Source organism: Podarcis melisellensis (genome assembly GCF_964234715.1).
Source record: "Podarcis melisellensis genome assembly, chromosome: 1".
Classification (NCBI taxonomy): Eukaryota; Metazoa; Chordata; class Lepidosauria; order Squamata; family Lacertidae; genus Podarcis; species Podarcis melisellensis.
Genome location: NC_138528.1, coordinates 89483648 through 89500349, shown reverse-complemented (window position 1 = coordinate 89500349; position 16702 = coordinate 89483648). Strand labels below are relative to the sequence as shown.

At 42.1% G+C, this 16702-nt stretch overlaps 1 protein-coding gene across 1 annotated transcript in view; it reads right to left on the bottom strand.

Moving 5' to 3' along the window:
- Positions 1-16702, bottom strand: part of GLI2 (GLI family zinc finger 2) — a 185156-nt gene that overhangs the window by 56873 nt on the left and 111581 nt on the right. The window contains exon 3 of the mRNA XM_081885514.1: positions 3927-4032. Within this exon, the coding sequence (XP_081741640.1) occupies positions 3927-4032 (106 nt within the window). The remainder of the gene's footprint in view (positions 1-3926; positions 4033-16702) is intronic.

Genomic DNA, 16702 nt, shown 5'->3' with positions numbered 1-16702 from the left:
ATAGCCCCTACTATAGCATCCTTAAAATCTACATAGTGGTGGCCACTCTGTTTACCAATCTGATCTAGAGCACAGGATGGTATCAGTGTACAGTATAATAGATAGGAAGCCCTCTTTCCTTCCTGCACATACTGTAAGGAGGTTTCTCCTGCAGAGACAGTGACACAACACTGCAAAAACAGGCACAACCGTTAATTTATTTCACTGGTAGCCTATTTGAAATCGCTTACCTACAACTTTTCATCGGAAAATAAAATGATACAGTTGTAACAAATTAAAATTTAGAAAAAGATATCCAAAGGTTTAGTAAAATCTGATACTCAGGATTGACCGTCTGAGAATGCCTGAGTAAACGCATGTGCTTTTAGCCACTGGTGAAACAGCAAGGCAGCACTTGCCTACTGCACCTCCAAAAGGAGATAATTTCACAAGGGAATTGACACTAAAATTTGGTGCCCCGCCTCTCTTGCTCTGTTATACATCATTGTTGCGTTGCCTCCTGTGGTGCTGGCGCCCAGTTTGGTCGCACTACTCTTAAACCAACTCTGACCATGGAGAAGGCCTTCCAGATGAGTATGCAAGGCCTAATTCACCACCAGAGCCTTCTGCCTGTGCCATTTGTGGCTATGGAGGCTTGAGGAATTACATTTTAGTCAATTCTGATTCAGGCTGACCTGATCCACACACCCCAGACTAATGTGCATATTGGAATGTTAAAACTAGCCTGTTCTTGACTCACAAAACATACCACGGTGCATTAAAAAATTGGTGCTTCGGGATTTAGAAATGCACTTGTGGAGATATGTATTTCACAAGATTTATATAATGCTCGATCATAATAAACCCTCAAAGAAAAAAGAATATAATTATCAGTAAACCCACTATTTAAAGGAGCTGTAGTTCAACAACACTTGGAGGGCCACAAGATAGCCACCCTTGCCCATAAATCTGTTCTTCTTATTTTCAATGTGGAACCAGAAAGGCTACACCCCCTCACTTCCACAGAGGTTTCTGCCAAGGAAACAGAGAAGGCCTCTGACTTCAAACTCCGGAAGCAGTGCTTCTTGTTATGGATTGTCCAGTGGCAAAATAAACTGTAAACTTCTATGTCACGTAGGGAAGTATTAAGTTAGAAACAACATGTTGCTAAAAAAAGAAAAAAGGCTGCAATTTTAAGTCTGCAAAATAATAAACTTGTTTAAACAAACCCTTGTGTTTTGGTTTCTGAGAGCAAAGACTGATCTTACCCGACATTAATGCCTTTGATTGTTCTTTCAACCAAGTCAGTTACTACGAAAGAGTACAGTATAATCCTTTGGGGAGCTGGGTTAGGGTCAGAGGCTGGCAGCTGGTAGGATTATCACTGATGTAACCCAGGTAGATCTTGCTGCTGATTTCACAGAGTCTGAGGCAGTATGCCTCTGGACACAAATTGCTGGAATCGCAGGTGGGGAGAGTGCTGTTGTGCTCAGGTCCTGCTTATGTATGGGCTTCCCCTGGGTATCTGGCTGGCCACTGTGAGAACACAGTGCTGGACTAGATGGACCACTGGCCTGATCTAGCAGGCCCCAATGTTTTCGGTAGTAAAGAGTCCACACAGCTCAATAATCCAGCATGTGGAAAAACAACTGCTCAATTATAGGGTGATTTAGTCCAAGTGGTAATGCTGGAATAACATAACCCTCTAATCTAATTCATGAGTAGCACCCTTGTCCCCTGGGGTGCTGAGGGAAAGAGCAGCAAAAAGGAAACCAAAGTCTAAGATCCCAATCAGTTGAGGATACTGGAGGACAGCATCCATGTCTTTGCTTTAGATCACCTTGGTCTAAGACAGTCTTAGGTACAGAGGTTAATATGAGGGCATTTCTTGGCAGTAGGGCAAACTCCAGACAGGAGTTATTTATATTGAATACAAGACCCAAGGTTGATGCATGCACTCTTGTTTTTTAGTACGATGCATTGGCTCAGCTTGGGTTAGATATGCACGTGTTACCTTGCTCTTTTGAATGATCCAGAGGATGGGCAGATCCAAACTCAGAGTGGTTCCCAATCTAAAAGTACCTAGGTGGCAAGCCTATGCTTATTTACCTGGGAGTAAGTCCCATTTGACTCCATGAGGGGTTACGCCTGTTAATTCACCATCATGTTGTAGAACCTGCAATTCCCACTAGCAGAGAGCTATCCTAGAATGCTATGAGTGGTATTTGACTAAGATTTACTCAAAGCAGAGCCACTGAATGTAATGGACCAAACTTAGTCATGTTTCTTCATTTCAGTGGGGCCACTCTTAGTTGACTACCACCTTAGATGCTTCATTTTGCATGGAAGGAATGAAACTCCAGAGCAATGTATAGTTTTTGTTTTGTTTTAAACAATTAAAAGATCAGAGCATTTCCTGTTGCCGCTCCAAATCCATTACTATGAAACCCCTAGGTTTTAGTTTCAGAAGCCATGGATGTTGTTGTTATTGCCGGTTGCTTCCAAGGGAACTCAAAATGACTTACATTAAAAATGACTGACATGATAGAGGTGGCCATGTTTTATTATTGAACTGCTCCTCCCAGCTCCCCTTGATGGGAGCATTTCCCCACAGTGATCAGCATGCTGACCATGCAGTGATAAATCCAACGGGGGATATTCCAGGCCAGCTAGGGAGGCACATTTTGTCCCAGGCGCTGTGCCTGGTATTTTTTGGCAACAATGAAGCAGTTAATACCCTTTTCAAAGACCTCCGCAACTCCCCATTGCATGAAATTGCCCAGCTGTCAGACCTTCAGACTCGCCTTCATCCTCACAGCAGTTCTTCTCCTGCTTAAAAAGGGGGATATCCGGAAACAGGGCATTCCAGAAGAGGAAAGGGGGAGGAAACTGTCAGCTGTGCTGCTCTTCATCACGTCCTTAGGAGACGGCATATTTTTCTCCTCACTGGTTGCAGCTGGATTTGGAAACAGCCAGAGCAGGATTTTGACCCCTCTCTAGAGACATTTTCTCCTCGTTCTCCAAAGTCTTATTTTCATCTCTAGTGAGTAACTTGCTGTCTATCACTGGCTGCTGAGTACGTTTCAAAAGTATGAACACCTAAATGTGTAGCTGTGCCTCTGGGGTGCACACAGAGGAGGGCCTACTGAAAATACTTATGAAAGGCAGTGAGGCCCTGTATTTGACTGGAAGAGGAGGAACAAAGATGCCCGTGTTTGTGTGCCAAGATTCTGCAGCAGCAGTGCAGAAAAACATTTTATTACTAGCATTATCATTATATTTATTTATCTCCCACCTTTCTTCTGAGCTGGGATTAGAAAACATAGCAGAATATGGCACCAAAGCACAGGGCTCCGTTTCCTGAGAATTTCAGTTTTCTGCCTTTCTATGGCAAATTTCTTTCTTTCTTTTGCGGATTCCTAGTCTTTAGCAGCACCTCCTGGAATCTGAGAAGCTGGAAAGAAAGCCAACTAACAGCATTCTACACATGTCTACTAAGTAAGTCCTATTGAGACCAATGGGACATACTCCCAAGTAAGCGAGTAGAATGGTTGCATGTGCTGTAGCACACCATCTCACTGGCATATTTCTGTATGATTTATTCCATTTCTGTTGGAAAGTGGAAAGAGCAAAGTGAGGACCTTATAGAGCTGTGACGATCAGCAATGGAACTATTTACACAACTGAATGACAAACTATTAATAAAGATACACACCACTGTGATTTCTGCGATTGATAACACCTGTAGAGTAGTCAATATTCCAGTTAACAAATTTATACAGAGGACAAAAGAGATAGATTCTGAGGAAGCTAAGAATAGAATGCTTACCCTTGCAGAAAGGCCTTGCTATATATATGCTGTAGCATATTTCTTTCTTTTTCCTGTCATTAAAGTCCAGCATAGGAAGGAGGAGGCTACAGCACCAGAGCAAACTGGTAAAACTTACCCATGAATGGCATGGATAGAGTGAGGTTCATAATGGTATCTTCCTTCCTGGTGACGCATGTCAATTGGCAAAGGAGCATGGAAGGCTGGGAAAAGATGCTGTGGCACTGTGGAAGGAAAAAGAAGAAAATCGGCTTCAAAAAACTTCCTTCGTTTTATTAAAAAGAAGGGGGGGAAAGCCCCACAAAACAGTTTCAAAAGCACTAAAGCTCCATGCATTTCAGAGCAAGTGCAGAGGCAAACAAGGGGGTCTTCGAGATATCTGTACTATCGTACACCAGAGAAGGAGAATGAATAAATAATCAAAGCCATTTGGAGAAATCCTACATCTTCGACATAAAAGATCTCCAACAGGGTTTTTGACAAAGACAAGGAGCTAAGCGCTCTTTGAACTCAGGGAGATTATAGGAAGCACCAAGGAATACTCGGATCCCAGTGCAAATCAGAGTCGACAGAGCTTGGCGGAACCCAGACCAGAATTGCTTCCACTGTCAGCAGTAGCAGCACCTTTCCCTAAGGTATATACACAAACATCCCAACTTGGAAATATTTATCTAAGAGTGGAACAGGCAAGCAAAGCACCAATGTGAACTCTTCTTTTTTATTTTTTTTTAATTCAAAATTAAAATAAACATATTATCCAAAAACATAATCATCCTTATCCCCCCCATTTTTCCTTCCTCCCCCCACCCTCCCTCAAAAAGCCACCCACCCCCACCCGTCGGCTTCTCTCAGTTCCAGTCTTTGGTTTCTCTGAGAATGCTGTTTTCTGCATGTTACAAAGTTGTATAGATCCTCAAACTATTTAGCTGATTATTATCAATAAAAAGTTTGTGAATGTTTATTCAAAGCCAGCCAAGGAGTCCAGTTCGCTTTGTTGCGTCTTCAAATACTTTGTAAAGGGTTCCCATTCATCTTTAAAGTCACAGTTATCCTTGTCCCATAGCTTATATGTCAGTTTTGCCAGTTCTGCATAGTCCATCAATTTTTCTTGCCATGATTCTTTAGTTGGGGTTAGAACCAATGTGAACTCTTTAAGCAGTAAGAACTGGAAAGGAAATGTGGCTGTGGTCCCACTGAAAGAGACTTAATTGCCCTTACTTACCATCATTTGTGGCCCCACTGATGTGCATTTGTTTAAAGAGGTCTGCAAAGACCGCAGAACACCTACAGTGGCCGAAAGCTACAAGCCTTGGTATTTATTGCCAGTCCCCAAAGTTAACAGTGTGATTAGCTGAGAGCTGTAAAGCAGTTGGGAAATTCACTGCACAAAAATGATAAACTGACTAATGCATTTGTATGACCTCTCAACCCTACATTTCCTTCCACCATGAAACCCAAAGCAGCATATATGTGGTTCACAGACACTGAACTGACCTGACCCAGACCTGCTTAGCTTCAACAAGATGGTAGCCTAATGCCCTCAAACCATGCCCTAGAACACCAGTCTTCCATTGGGTTGGAACTCACTACAAGGTCACAGTCTGATCTAAGTTGGGTTGCAAGAGAAGCCATACCAACATATAAATATAAATATAAATACAAATAATACAAATATAAATAATATAAATATAAATATAATATGGTGCAAAAATTAGGAAATGGGTCCCTGAATGCATTTTTTATTATTATTAAAGGTGGGTCCAGGCAATGTAAATGAAAATGCAAGAGGTATTGGACACTCCCTGACCCTTTTTTCTTTATTTGGAGGAATAAAAACTTAGCTATAGAACATCCCCAACCCTTCTTTTCACTGTGGTCTTGTCAGCACAAGAGGAATATTTGGAAACTGCTTGAACTGCACAGTGAGCAAGAGTGAAAGAATACAGAAGATTATATCTCTATATCTATCTATCATCTATCTATAGATCTATCTATATCATCTATCTATCATCTATCTATCTATCTATCATCTATCTGTCATCTATCTATCTATCTATCTATCATCTATCTATCTATCTATCTATCATCTATCTATCTATCTATCATCTATCTATCTATCATCTATCTATCTATCTATCTATCTATCTATCATCTATCTATCTATCTATCTATCTATCTATCTATCTATCTATCATCTATATCTATCTATCTATCTATCTATCTATCTATCTATCTATCTATCTATATCTATCTATCTATCTATCTATCTATCTATCATCTATCTATATCTATCTATCATCTATCTATCTATCTATCATCTATCTATCTATCATCTATCTATCATCTATCTATCTATATCTATCATCTATATCTATCATCTCCATCCCTCTGAAAACCACCTGGCTGCCAGGGCTGTTGAGAGAGGAGTAAAATCAGAGATGATGGTGTAGAAAGAGTTCAAGGTTCCATAGCAGCCTTGTTCTAAGAGTCACAGGGGAATCCTGGCAGCTATATTGCAGCCTGGCCAATGTCAGCACACAGTAGAGTAACTGTTAAACCTCCAAAGAGAAAAACAACAACTATGGAGTTAATATGAATGAATTATGGGTCCACTACCACCTCCCCAACCCCCGCCATTCCAGGTTCTATGTAAACATTGATTTGACACTGCTCAAAGGGCCTGTGTAGTAGGAATCTTTTAAATAAAGATGCAGCTCGTGTCTACCCAAGTGGAAAGGGCATCATGACCCTGTTTGGTCTCAAATGAAAACAAAATCTCATTCACACTCCAGTTTTATAGCCGCTAGACTCTTCAGTGCCAACCTCTGTCCAACTCGATGCCAAGTCCACAAGCACTTAACAGTTTTCAGTGCCAAGGCTTAACCCTGAGAGAATCAACAATAGAGAACATGTGCAGAATGTCCTTCCTTTCCAACTGAAGTGAGCTGGGGAGTCCCTCGCTGGAAAGAGTTGTGCAAACAAGGCCTTTGTCTCATACTGGGTGACCACTTCAGTGGTACACCCAGCTTTGGAAAGCTAAACATTGATTTAGGGGACATTAACATGTGGCCAGCACCATGCCTAACTGAGTACTGGCCCCTAAAGAAACTGGCCCATCTTTTGTATCTGTCAAGGCAAACTTTGATGCTTAAGTCCCAATGGGGAAATGGAGTTAAGAGCTCGCTCACGCATTATGACGTATTGGCAAACACCTGTTACATACTCCATATACATGCTGAAAGAACCTTTATCACACATGTTTGCAAACATCCATTTGTTGCTTTAGTATGCATTTTAAAACATAACATGTGTTGTAGCCATTAGAACTCAGGTTGAATCCCTGACACCTCCAGTCAAAAGGATAAGAGGTAGGAGGTGATGAGAATGGCTTCAGGTGAAACCCTGGATAGATGCTGCTATGTGGATCATGTCATTAGTCATTAGTTGGATCAGGAAGGAGCCAGGAGTTTCTTGTCACTGTTCTGCTCTTGCTGGAGTGAAAGTGACAAGAATGTTCTTGTCTAGCTTCTTGACTGGCATTTTCACTAAGCCTTTCATGATAACTACTCAATGGACAAGTATTCTTACCGGGTGTGAGGCAGTTACATAGTTATACACACAGGGGTTAAAAGAGGTGGACATCCTTGGAATGTTTAATTATTAGTTATTAACGACATTTTTTGCTTGTCCTCTACCCAGTGTACATAAAGAACTAAAGACTTACATGGAAGCAAGCTCCCAAGAAATCTGTCTAGACTTACTTCCCCACAAGTGTATTTATGAAATGATGGGTCTGACCCTCTAGTATGGTTCTGCTATGGTCATTCACTGCCTAATAGGCAATCTGCCTATTAGTGTGATTGCTGATCTTTTGTTGATGTTGATGAACTGTGTATGAAATGATTTTATTGTGGTTTAGTATATAAATGGCCCTGGGATCATTTGAAGAGCAAGATTATATCTAAAACAATTAAATCTAAATTTAATTAAACTAACTACCTAACAAACAAACAAACAAATATGGGATATTATAATTAGAAAGCTGTGTTGGTGTGTGGGATGATGTATGAGGTCACGTGGATAAAGAGGACAAAATAAATTGTACTGTAGCATGGACATTGAGTTTACAGGAGCCCATAATAATTAAATGGGAAGACCCAACATTGTTCGCTCCAGATGTTGTTGGATGTCCACTCCCATCACCCTTGACCAATAGCCCTGTTAACTGGGGCTGATGGGAGTAGTTGTCCAACAACATCTGGCTACCTCTGCATTAAAGGGAGGAGAATACAGAGAGATTGTACTTAAGAAATCAAACAACAGAAGCACAGGATCTCATATTTTTCTTGAAAATGTGGACATTTTTTCTGACTGTAGAAAAGCCTCTTTTTCTTGACCTTGGTTGCCTGGGCAGATATATTTCATGTATTAGGAAGATTGCAACCTTGTTACCTGTAACTTTCCAGGGGGCATGTAAACACTAGCCTTAGGCAAAGAAGGGATATAGAACAAGGCAAATATAAAGATGATCTCCATGCACTACCAATCACAGAATGGGAATCCCTATCAGAATCAGCATTTTTATTTTTGTTTTCTGGAGACAGAAACAATTGCCTGATTTCTCGAAGGGTAAGCATACATTTCAAGAGAGAGAGAGAAATCTCTTTCAGCAGTCTAAACAGAAAATGCAATTTCTTAAGTTGCCCTTGTTGGTGTCTCTTCCTTGAATGTTGAATTCAAATAAATGAGGGAGAAGACAAGACTGAAGTGGAGAGCTTTAAACCAGTGGTTCCCAAACTCCGCACCCCCCCATTGACCACTTGAAAATGGCTAAGGGTCTTGGTAGACAGAGTAATGACTTTTCTGCCAGTTTTAGCAATTGTAATCTGCTGTGCTACGTGCTGTGTGCTTTTCAATTGTATTTTTACAGACATACTTACAGACTCCCCAAATGAAGCTCACTCACCACCAAGTGGTCCACAGAGCACCATTTGAGTAGTCCTGCTTTAAGCTTATTTACACATTTTGCCTTTTCCTATCTAGAATATTGTATAATACACATCATATTACTGCAATGCCGGACAACCGTGCTGGACATCTTACAACAAAATCCTTTACACGTCTGCTCCAAAGTAAGTCCCACTGAGTTCAATGGTCCTTACTCCCAGCTAGGTGGGCATAGGTTTGGAGACCCAGCACAATAATTTACAGGTTGCTAAGCAGGACATGCAGATTAATACTAAAAGTGCATGAACTCAAAAGCTCCATTAGATTAAAGGGGCAGTTGAACTACTATCCTGATATTGCCCCCTTGGTATTGGATAATTTCCACATTTCCCACATCCATGTGTTGAGTGTAGTGGTGTAAGCTGACACCAGTATATGTGTGGAAGCCATGGCAGCTGTAACTCTGTGCTAACAGGGTTTCAACATCAACAGAGTCTGTGTGTGCAGTCCTTCCCCACTGCAGATGATTATGCTCAGTACATGGCTGTTGGAGCTGCACAACACTGGGTTCATGGCCCCACTGCCGCTTTAACTGTGTGGAGCTCCTTTATGTAATTAATGCAAGAAGGGGGCTGTCCACTCTCCGTCCACATTACTGGCTGCTGGTAGTGTGGGTGGACAAACACAAAAGTCTAATGACATCAAATGCAAGGCGTGGGATAAACTTACAGACGTTATGGGGGGCGGGGAGGAGAAGAGACTTCACTTTATAACATCTAGTTTTGCTGTGAGGAACAAAATGGAAACACACCCCTTCCTCTTTAAGCAGTTATAACTGGTGGCACGGGCCTCATTTTCATTTGATGTCCCTTGGAGTTCAGGAACTTGTGATTCAATCAGAATCCTAGATAGCAAACTGCCCCCAGGTTATCAGTGTTTTTATGATGTCATCCGAATAATGATCTTGCTGTTTAAGGGAGTTGAATGGGCAGAAGAAAGATCTCTTGCCTGAAAGCGCCACAACCTCCAGCTTAATGCACCGTTAATAATAGACTGGGGTGAATTATCAGAGGAGAGAATAGGGAAGGGGTCAGAGAAGGTCTGAGACAAAAGAGCGGGGGGTGGGGGGAACTGGGTCACAGCAAGCATGACAGAGCATATCCTATGGGTACGCCGGTGGGATTCTCCGCAGATGAAGTCACAGCTACCACACAGAATTGGAACGTGCTGGGAAAGTCATCTGCAGGAGCCCCATCCAACTAAGGGGGTGGGTGAGAAGCAGAGCAGAAAGCCAAACTTACAGTAGCTCTGACTTAACCTGCAATCAAAACTCCATTAAGGGCTTACATTTAATAGCGCTTCAAGTAAGATGACTTATTTGAAGCAGTTTACAAAATACGCCCAGTGCGGAACGAATGCACTCCGTGCCAAAGAAGGTAATTATGTGGTTGCTAATTACACTTTGTCTGCACATTTTAAAGCCAGAGGTGAATGTGTAACTTGAGCTATAAAACAAAGCCTCATTCAAATTGCTGCTATAGTTCCCTCCCCCCTGCGCTGCTGCATCAGTGGCAGGAATTATCTCCCCCCTCATCCCCACCCCCACCCTCCTAGCAAAACAAAAGAGGATGCAGGTACACAGAGAACCATGTGTGATGCATTCCGCACTCTCAGCATTGCTTTCTAGAGATCATTCATGCTTTAATCACCCATGACAAAAAGATGTTGGAGAAAACTACTGTTGCTGGTTTTTTTTAACCATCTGGAGATTTGCATTGCCTCCTGTTGCATTATTTTTAAGCTACGGGTGGAATGCAGTTGGTTTCCTTGCATGCAGGGATGGGCTTTTGATCCAGTGAGGCAACATTAGTGGAAGAGGAGGAAATGGTTGTTGTTGTTTTTTTTAAAAAATACAAATTCCCACTTTCCATCGCTGTCTCCCATGCCACTTCCCACCCTGTTTCTGGAGCTGATTTTCAGGGAATGTTGAGGGTTGCAAGGAGGAGGGGAAATGAGGAGGGGAATCCCCTCCCTTCTTCTTCTCTTAGTGGGTGCTTCCAGTGGAACAAAAGCCCACCTGTGAGTGCAAGGGCACCTGCTGCATCCCATCTCTTATCATTTACCAAGGGTACTTCATTGAGATGGAGATGATATGGGCTACGTGGCAAGTTACTACCTGATAAATGTTCAGCTGCATAGACCCCAAAATTAAAATGGCACGGCAGGACAAGAAACTGGTGGTTGCTACTGTTAGCTTTTCACAAAGCTTTACAGCATTTTGACTTCTTTTCTCTCACAGCTGAAGATGCAATGCTTGCAGTAGTTCTTCCCCTTCTAGCCCTTCTAGGTGCCACCACGGACAGCGAAATTTAAAAGCCAAGAAGTGCCCAGGGAGGGCTTCAGGGGAAGAAGAGTAGAGAAGCAGTAGGAGGGTGTGAGTAGGTCTGAGGGAGCAAAAGGAAACAAATCCAGGATGACTACAGGTAATAATTTACCTAGTGGTAAGCTTACCAGAGTGTGCTTGTAAGAACTTAGTAAATAAGTGTTCAGCTGTATTTGCTTGCCAAGAGGAATGTTGAAATACACTACTTTCCCACTTCTTGGGTGATTATAGGCAACTATAAATGGTAACTTACTTGGATGTGAATCCAATCACTTGATAAGCCTGTCATCCAAGTAGAGAGGTTATTTAAATAAATAAATAAATAAATAAATAAATAGATAGGTTGTAAAATTCCCCTTGCACCTTGGGAGGATGCTACAGAGAATCAGTTTACCATAGGAGGACAGGGAGAGTGTGATAAAGTACCACTTTTGCATTCACCCACTGAGATAATGGAAGAATGGGTGCTGGAGGGAGGAAGTTAAGGACTGCCTTCAAATTCCTACTAAGTCCTCCAACAGTGGGGGTGTAACCTCAGTTGGAAAAAGTACTCTGGGCCACAGCAAATTTCTGGGAGCTCAGGATAAATGCTTGGCCCAGGCCTATTCCCAAACTGTAAACCTGATCCTTAAGGGGGCATGTGACCTTATCCAGAACAAGCCTGTTCCATTTTAATCTCAGCATCCATCACCATTTACCATCATTATCTCTATTTTCTTTGGATTGAGTTTCGGTTTAGTTTCCCTAATCCAGTTCATCACTGACTGCAAGCACTGACTCAGGGTGCTCAGCTGGATTTATATATATATATATATTAAAAGTATTTATATCTCACCCTCCCACAAACCATCAGAGCAGTGTAGAGCATCATTACAACAATTAAAAGCAACAGAAAGCCATCATGAAAATGGCTGGCTCCTCAAAGGATATTTTAGACAACCTGAAGGGTTCTGAAGGAAAGGATAAACAGGGGTGGATGTCACCCATATACTGATGTCATCATATTCCATAGTCTTAAGTCATATCCACACTGAACACTCAAAGCACTCTTATACCACTTTAACAGTCATGGCTTTCTCCCAAAGAATCCCAGAGACTGTAGTTTGTTAAGGGTGCTGAGAGCTGTGGGACTTCACTGCTGCTTAAGGGTGCATACATACGTATGCATGTGAGAGACAGACGCACTTCATGTATTTGCTCCAGGACACATCAGTGTTTACCCACAATAATTATAATATTTGGAGCTGCCCTAAGGATTCGCCTTATATGGGGCTGTAAATTAGATGTGAATACATAATCCATTCAGACATAATTCAACCATGCTGACCTTTTAGCTACCATTCTAAGGCTTGTGTCGGAACAGTTGAAGTTGCATCTGAGCAAGGGGACTCAGGTAGCTCCACACACCAGAATCTATGATCAAGTACAAAATAACCCCTCTTCAGCACCACAAATCCAACTCAATGGTGTAACGTTGGAAAATGTCTATCACTTCTCCTACCTTTCCACAAAGGCCAACATTGCTGCCAAAATCCAGCATCACCTGAGCTCTGCGAGTGCGGCTTTCTCCTGACTGAAGTGCAGAGTGTTTGAGGACTGGGACATTTGCAGGGAAACCAAAATGCTTGTTTACAAAGCTATTGTACTACCAAGCTTACTATATGCTTGTGAAACGTGGACCACTTATAAATGCCATCTCCAACTCCTCGAAAGATTTCATCAATGGTGTCTCCGAAAATTTTTACATATCACTTGGGAAGACAGGCGAACTAATATCACCAGTGCTGAAGCAATGATTCTTCAACATCAACTTTGTTGGACTGGTCATGTTGTGCAGATGCCTGATGATCGTCTTCCAAAGCAACTACTCTATTCTGAACTTAAAAATGGAAAGCATAATGCTGGTGGTCAACAAAAGAGGTTTAAAGACTGTCTCAAGGCAAATCTTAAAAAATGTAGTATAAACACAGACAACTGGGAAACACTGGCCTGCGAGCGCTCCAGTTGGAGAACAGCCTTTACCAAAGGTGTCATGGGCTTCAAAGACACTCAAACTCAGGACACAAGGGAGAAACATGCTAAGAGGAAGGCATGCTTGGCAAATCCACACCATGATCAACTCCCGCCCAGAAACTATTGTCTCCACTGTGGAAGGATGTGTGGATCCAGAATTGGCCTCAACAGTCACTTATGGACTCATTGTTAAAACTGTGTTTATGGAAGATAATCTTACTTGGCTATGAGTGATTGTCAAAGAAGAAGAAGACTGAAATTGTAAGCAAAGGATGTTTGTTCCTTAAGACATCACAGTGAGATAGCTTAAGCAGGCATCGTTCTGCTCTGGTAGGCAGTGCTTCTGATGGACACACAGGAAATGCCAGCATGAATAATGAGAGAATAATGTCCCCATTACAAAGTTTCCTAACATCCCCTGCGGTTGAGGGTCAGTGATACACTTTAATTCAGACCCACTTACTGCAAATTTGTGTTATTACTCTCTTTTAAAAATTGGATCTTTTCTGTTGAACCCCTAGGTTTTATTTCTCAACTGTGCCATTGACTCACTGTAAAACTAGCAGTCATAAAACCTTCACCGGAGGTGCGGTGAAATTTAGCTCTGGTCTATAATCTGCTTGAACACCCTCTGGTAAAAGTCTAGGCAGAAAGACTATTGTTCTACCAGATGTTCTGGATTCTTTCAGTTATGGGGAGGGCTAGGAAAGGATGCAAAGGTGTCCCTGAATTTGTTCTACCCCCATGAAGCTAAATAATTTATATTGGTGTAGTGTGGTATCACCACACTTCTTGAAGCATAGCGGAAGGTGAAGCCTTTGGAGAAGCAACAGCTCTTATGAATCATGATGGAGCCATGTGATGGAGCTTTGGTTTTCTTACATTATGTATCTATTGTTTATATAGTGCCATCAATGTGCACAAGGCTTTACAGAGCAAGAACTGACCCTTCTGTAAGGAGGTTACAATCTAGATCAGAAGTGGGGAAAGTGCTACCCTCCAGATGTTGCTGGACTCCAGCTCCCATCAGCCCCAACCAGCCTGGCCAATGGTCATGGATGATGGGAGTTATAGTCCAGCAACATCTAGAGGGCCACACCTTCCCCTGCCAGGCATTGTCTTTGAACTTCTTAGGCCACCCTTCTTCAACTGCTGTAGGGACAAGAAGTGAGTCCTGCTTATTGCAGCTGGCAAGAGGGGAATGTTGAAGATGGGATTTTGGAGGAGAAGCAGCTGTTTCATCCTCATGATGTGGTTGCCAGGTTATTAAAGAGACAGCATGAGTTCTGGCTGATGACCTGGAAATCCTATGCGTGTATGACCCTCTCTGGGTGTGGTTCCCTTCATAGCTCAGTGAGAACTAGTTTGAACCTTAGTCTTGCCTGGGTAAGAAGTCCTAGCTGCCATGTTGAGTTTCTTTTCTGTTGTTCATAAATATTGAATTTCTCTTGACTCCTCTGCTGCCTCCTAGGGCAGACTCACTGTGAGGTTTTCTCACACAGGGAGTACACTTCCCAAACCCATGGGATACCACAAGAACATCTTAAATTCACTTCTGGTTGTTGTACTGGATCCAAGGCTGCAATCCTGTGCACATGTACCTGGGAGTAAGCCCTACTGAATACCATGGGACTTAGCAAACATGCCTAGGATGGCTTCTTGAGCTGTTAAGGAACTGCAAACCCAGAGAAGCTGGAAAGTTGACCTGGAGGGTTTTAAATCAGCAGCTTGCTAATTGCACAAGTCCGGAGCTGCAGAGTGCTAAGGGCCTTGGAAATCACTTCCATTGCTTGGCTGTCATGCCAAGACGTATGTCTAAGCACCCCTCCAATCTGAAAGTTATTAAGGAACAATAAGGCCACAAGTCTTGACTGTACCACCATCCTTGTTAGGCTCCGCTCTTTTGCTTCTTCCCAAGAGGAAGTACTTAATAAGAATAAGAATATCCTGAAAGAGTAACCCACGGCAGTGTAATTAAAAAAGCTTTCCTCGGCTCACTTTGAAGGAGGGGAGGGGGAAAAAAATGAAAGCTGGGGGGTGGGTAGGATTAAAATCAGACAGGAAATTCCACTAGAACAAGTTGGCTGCTGTCCTAATAATACAGGCCCCTGCCAATTCCTCCAGAAAGCAATTGGAGGGGTGTTGCGGGAGGCCCTCTAGACTAGCTCAGATCTGAAAACATATTGTGAGCTTGACTGCTGAGGCAATTCTAAAAGAGAGAAGGGAGACACAATCGAATAAAAGGAAGTTTGCTTTGCTGGGAAGTCACTGTTATATAATGTGGCCATTGTGTAAAGAGAGGTTGCTGTCTTTTAGTGTAGAAAGCTAGTGTGGAAGACTATTGAACTTAAAGAACCAGATGGAATCCAGGGCTCATTCGTCCAACAGCTGCTTCGAAATAATAAGAAAGAAGTTCCAACTGGCTAGCAAAACTCCTGGAGTGAACCAAGGTAGAAGAGAAGATGAAAAGGGAAGGCAGGTGGTTGTCAAAAACACGCAAATGTTTGTGGAGGTTTAAGAGTGTGTGCTGGATAATGGGGGAAGTAGATCAAATCCCTTAATTGAAGAATCAAAAATATTGAAGGAAGAAGATTGATTTTATCCTCCCCAAAAAGAAAAAGAATAAAAAAGAAAGCGCTTCTTTCTTTTTCTTTTTTGTTTCCATCAGAGTTTGTAAAATCACTTTATATAGATTTACTATCAACCTTTTTTTTTGTTCACAGAATGGGTTGTTGTGGCAACATAAAATAGCTTGAATCTGTACTTTTAAAGCAGCCCTTCCTGAATTTAGGTTGACAGGAAAGGTTTCCATATGGAGTATTTCTGTGTGTGTGTGGGGGGTGCAATGTGAGAGGTAATATCTGCAATATAATATTTATATTTCCTCATGTTTTAAACTATCAAAACAAAGAGCCCCACTCTGTCCTCTACCATCGCAAGCATACAGCATCAAAACACAATTGGCCACCAGACAGGCAGAAGACATGTGCTATCATGGTTGGTGCTGCTTCTGAACATATTATTACATTCAATAAATATTGATCAAACATTAAGCTTATCAGGTCATAAGGCCAGTTTAAATGACCATTGGTATCTACCCATCACAACTGGTGATTCTTTAGAGCGCCATCTTATGGCACAGATCTGTATGGAACCTGATGAATGTTCCATACTTTGTTCCATTGTGTACATTCAATAAGCAAAATGAATTGTTTCACAGCACCATCCTCAATAGGTAGGTGAAGTGCAATTCTGGGGTCCCAGAATTACAAACATTTTGTGTGAGGCCTTAGTGCTTGCATTTCTGGCAGATGCTTCTAGGTCCATATTCACACCATATATTTAGAGCACTGCCACACCTCTTTACAGTGAAGGCGTCCTCTGAAGAATTCTGGATGTTGTAGTTATATGTGTTGAGAGTTGTTTTGAAACCCTCACAGTGCTACAGTTTCCAGAGTTGTTTAACAATGAATCCTTCTTCACGGGGAACTCTGGGACTTGTAGCTCTGCGAGGCAATAAGGGTTATAACAGTGCCTTAATGTACTGTATG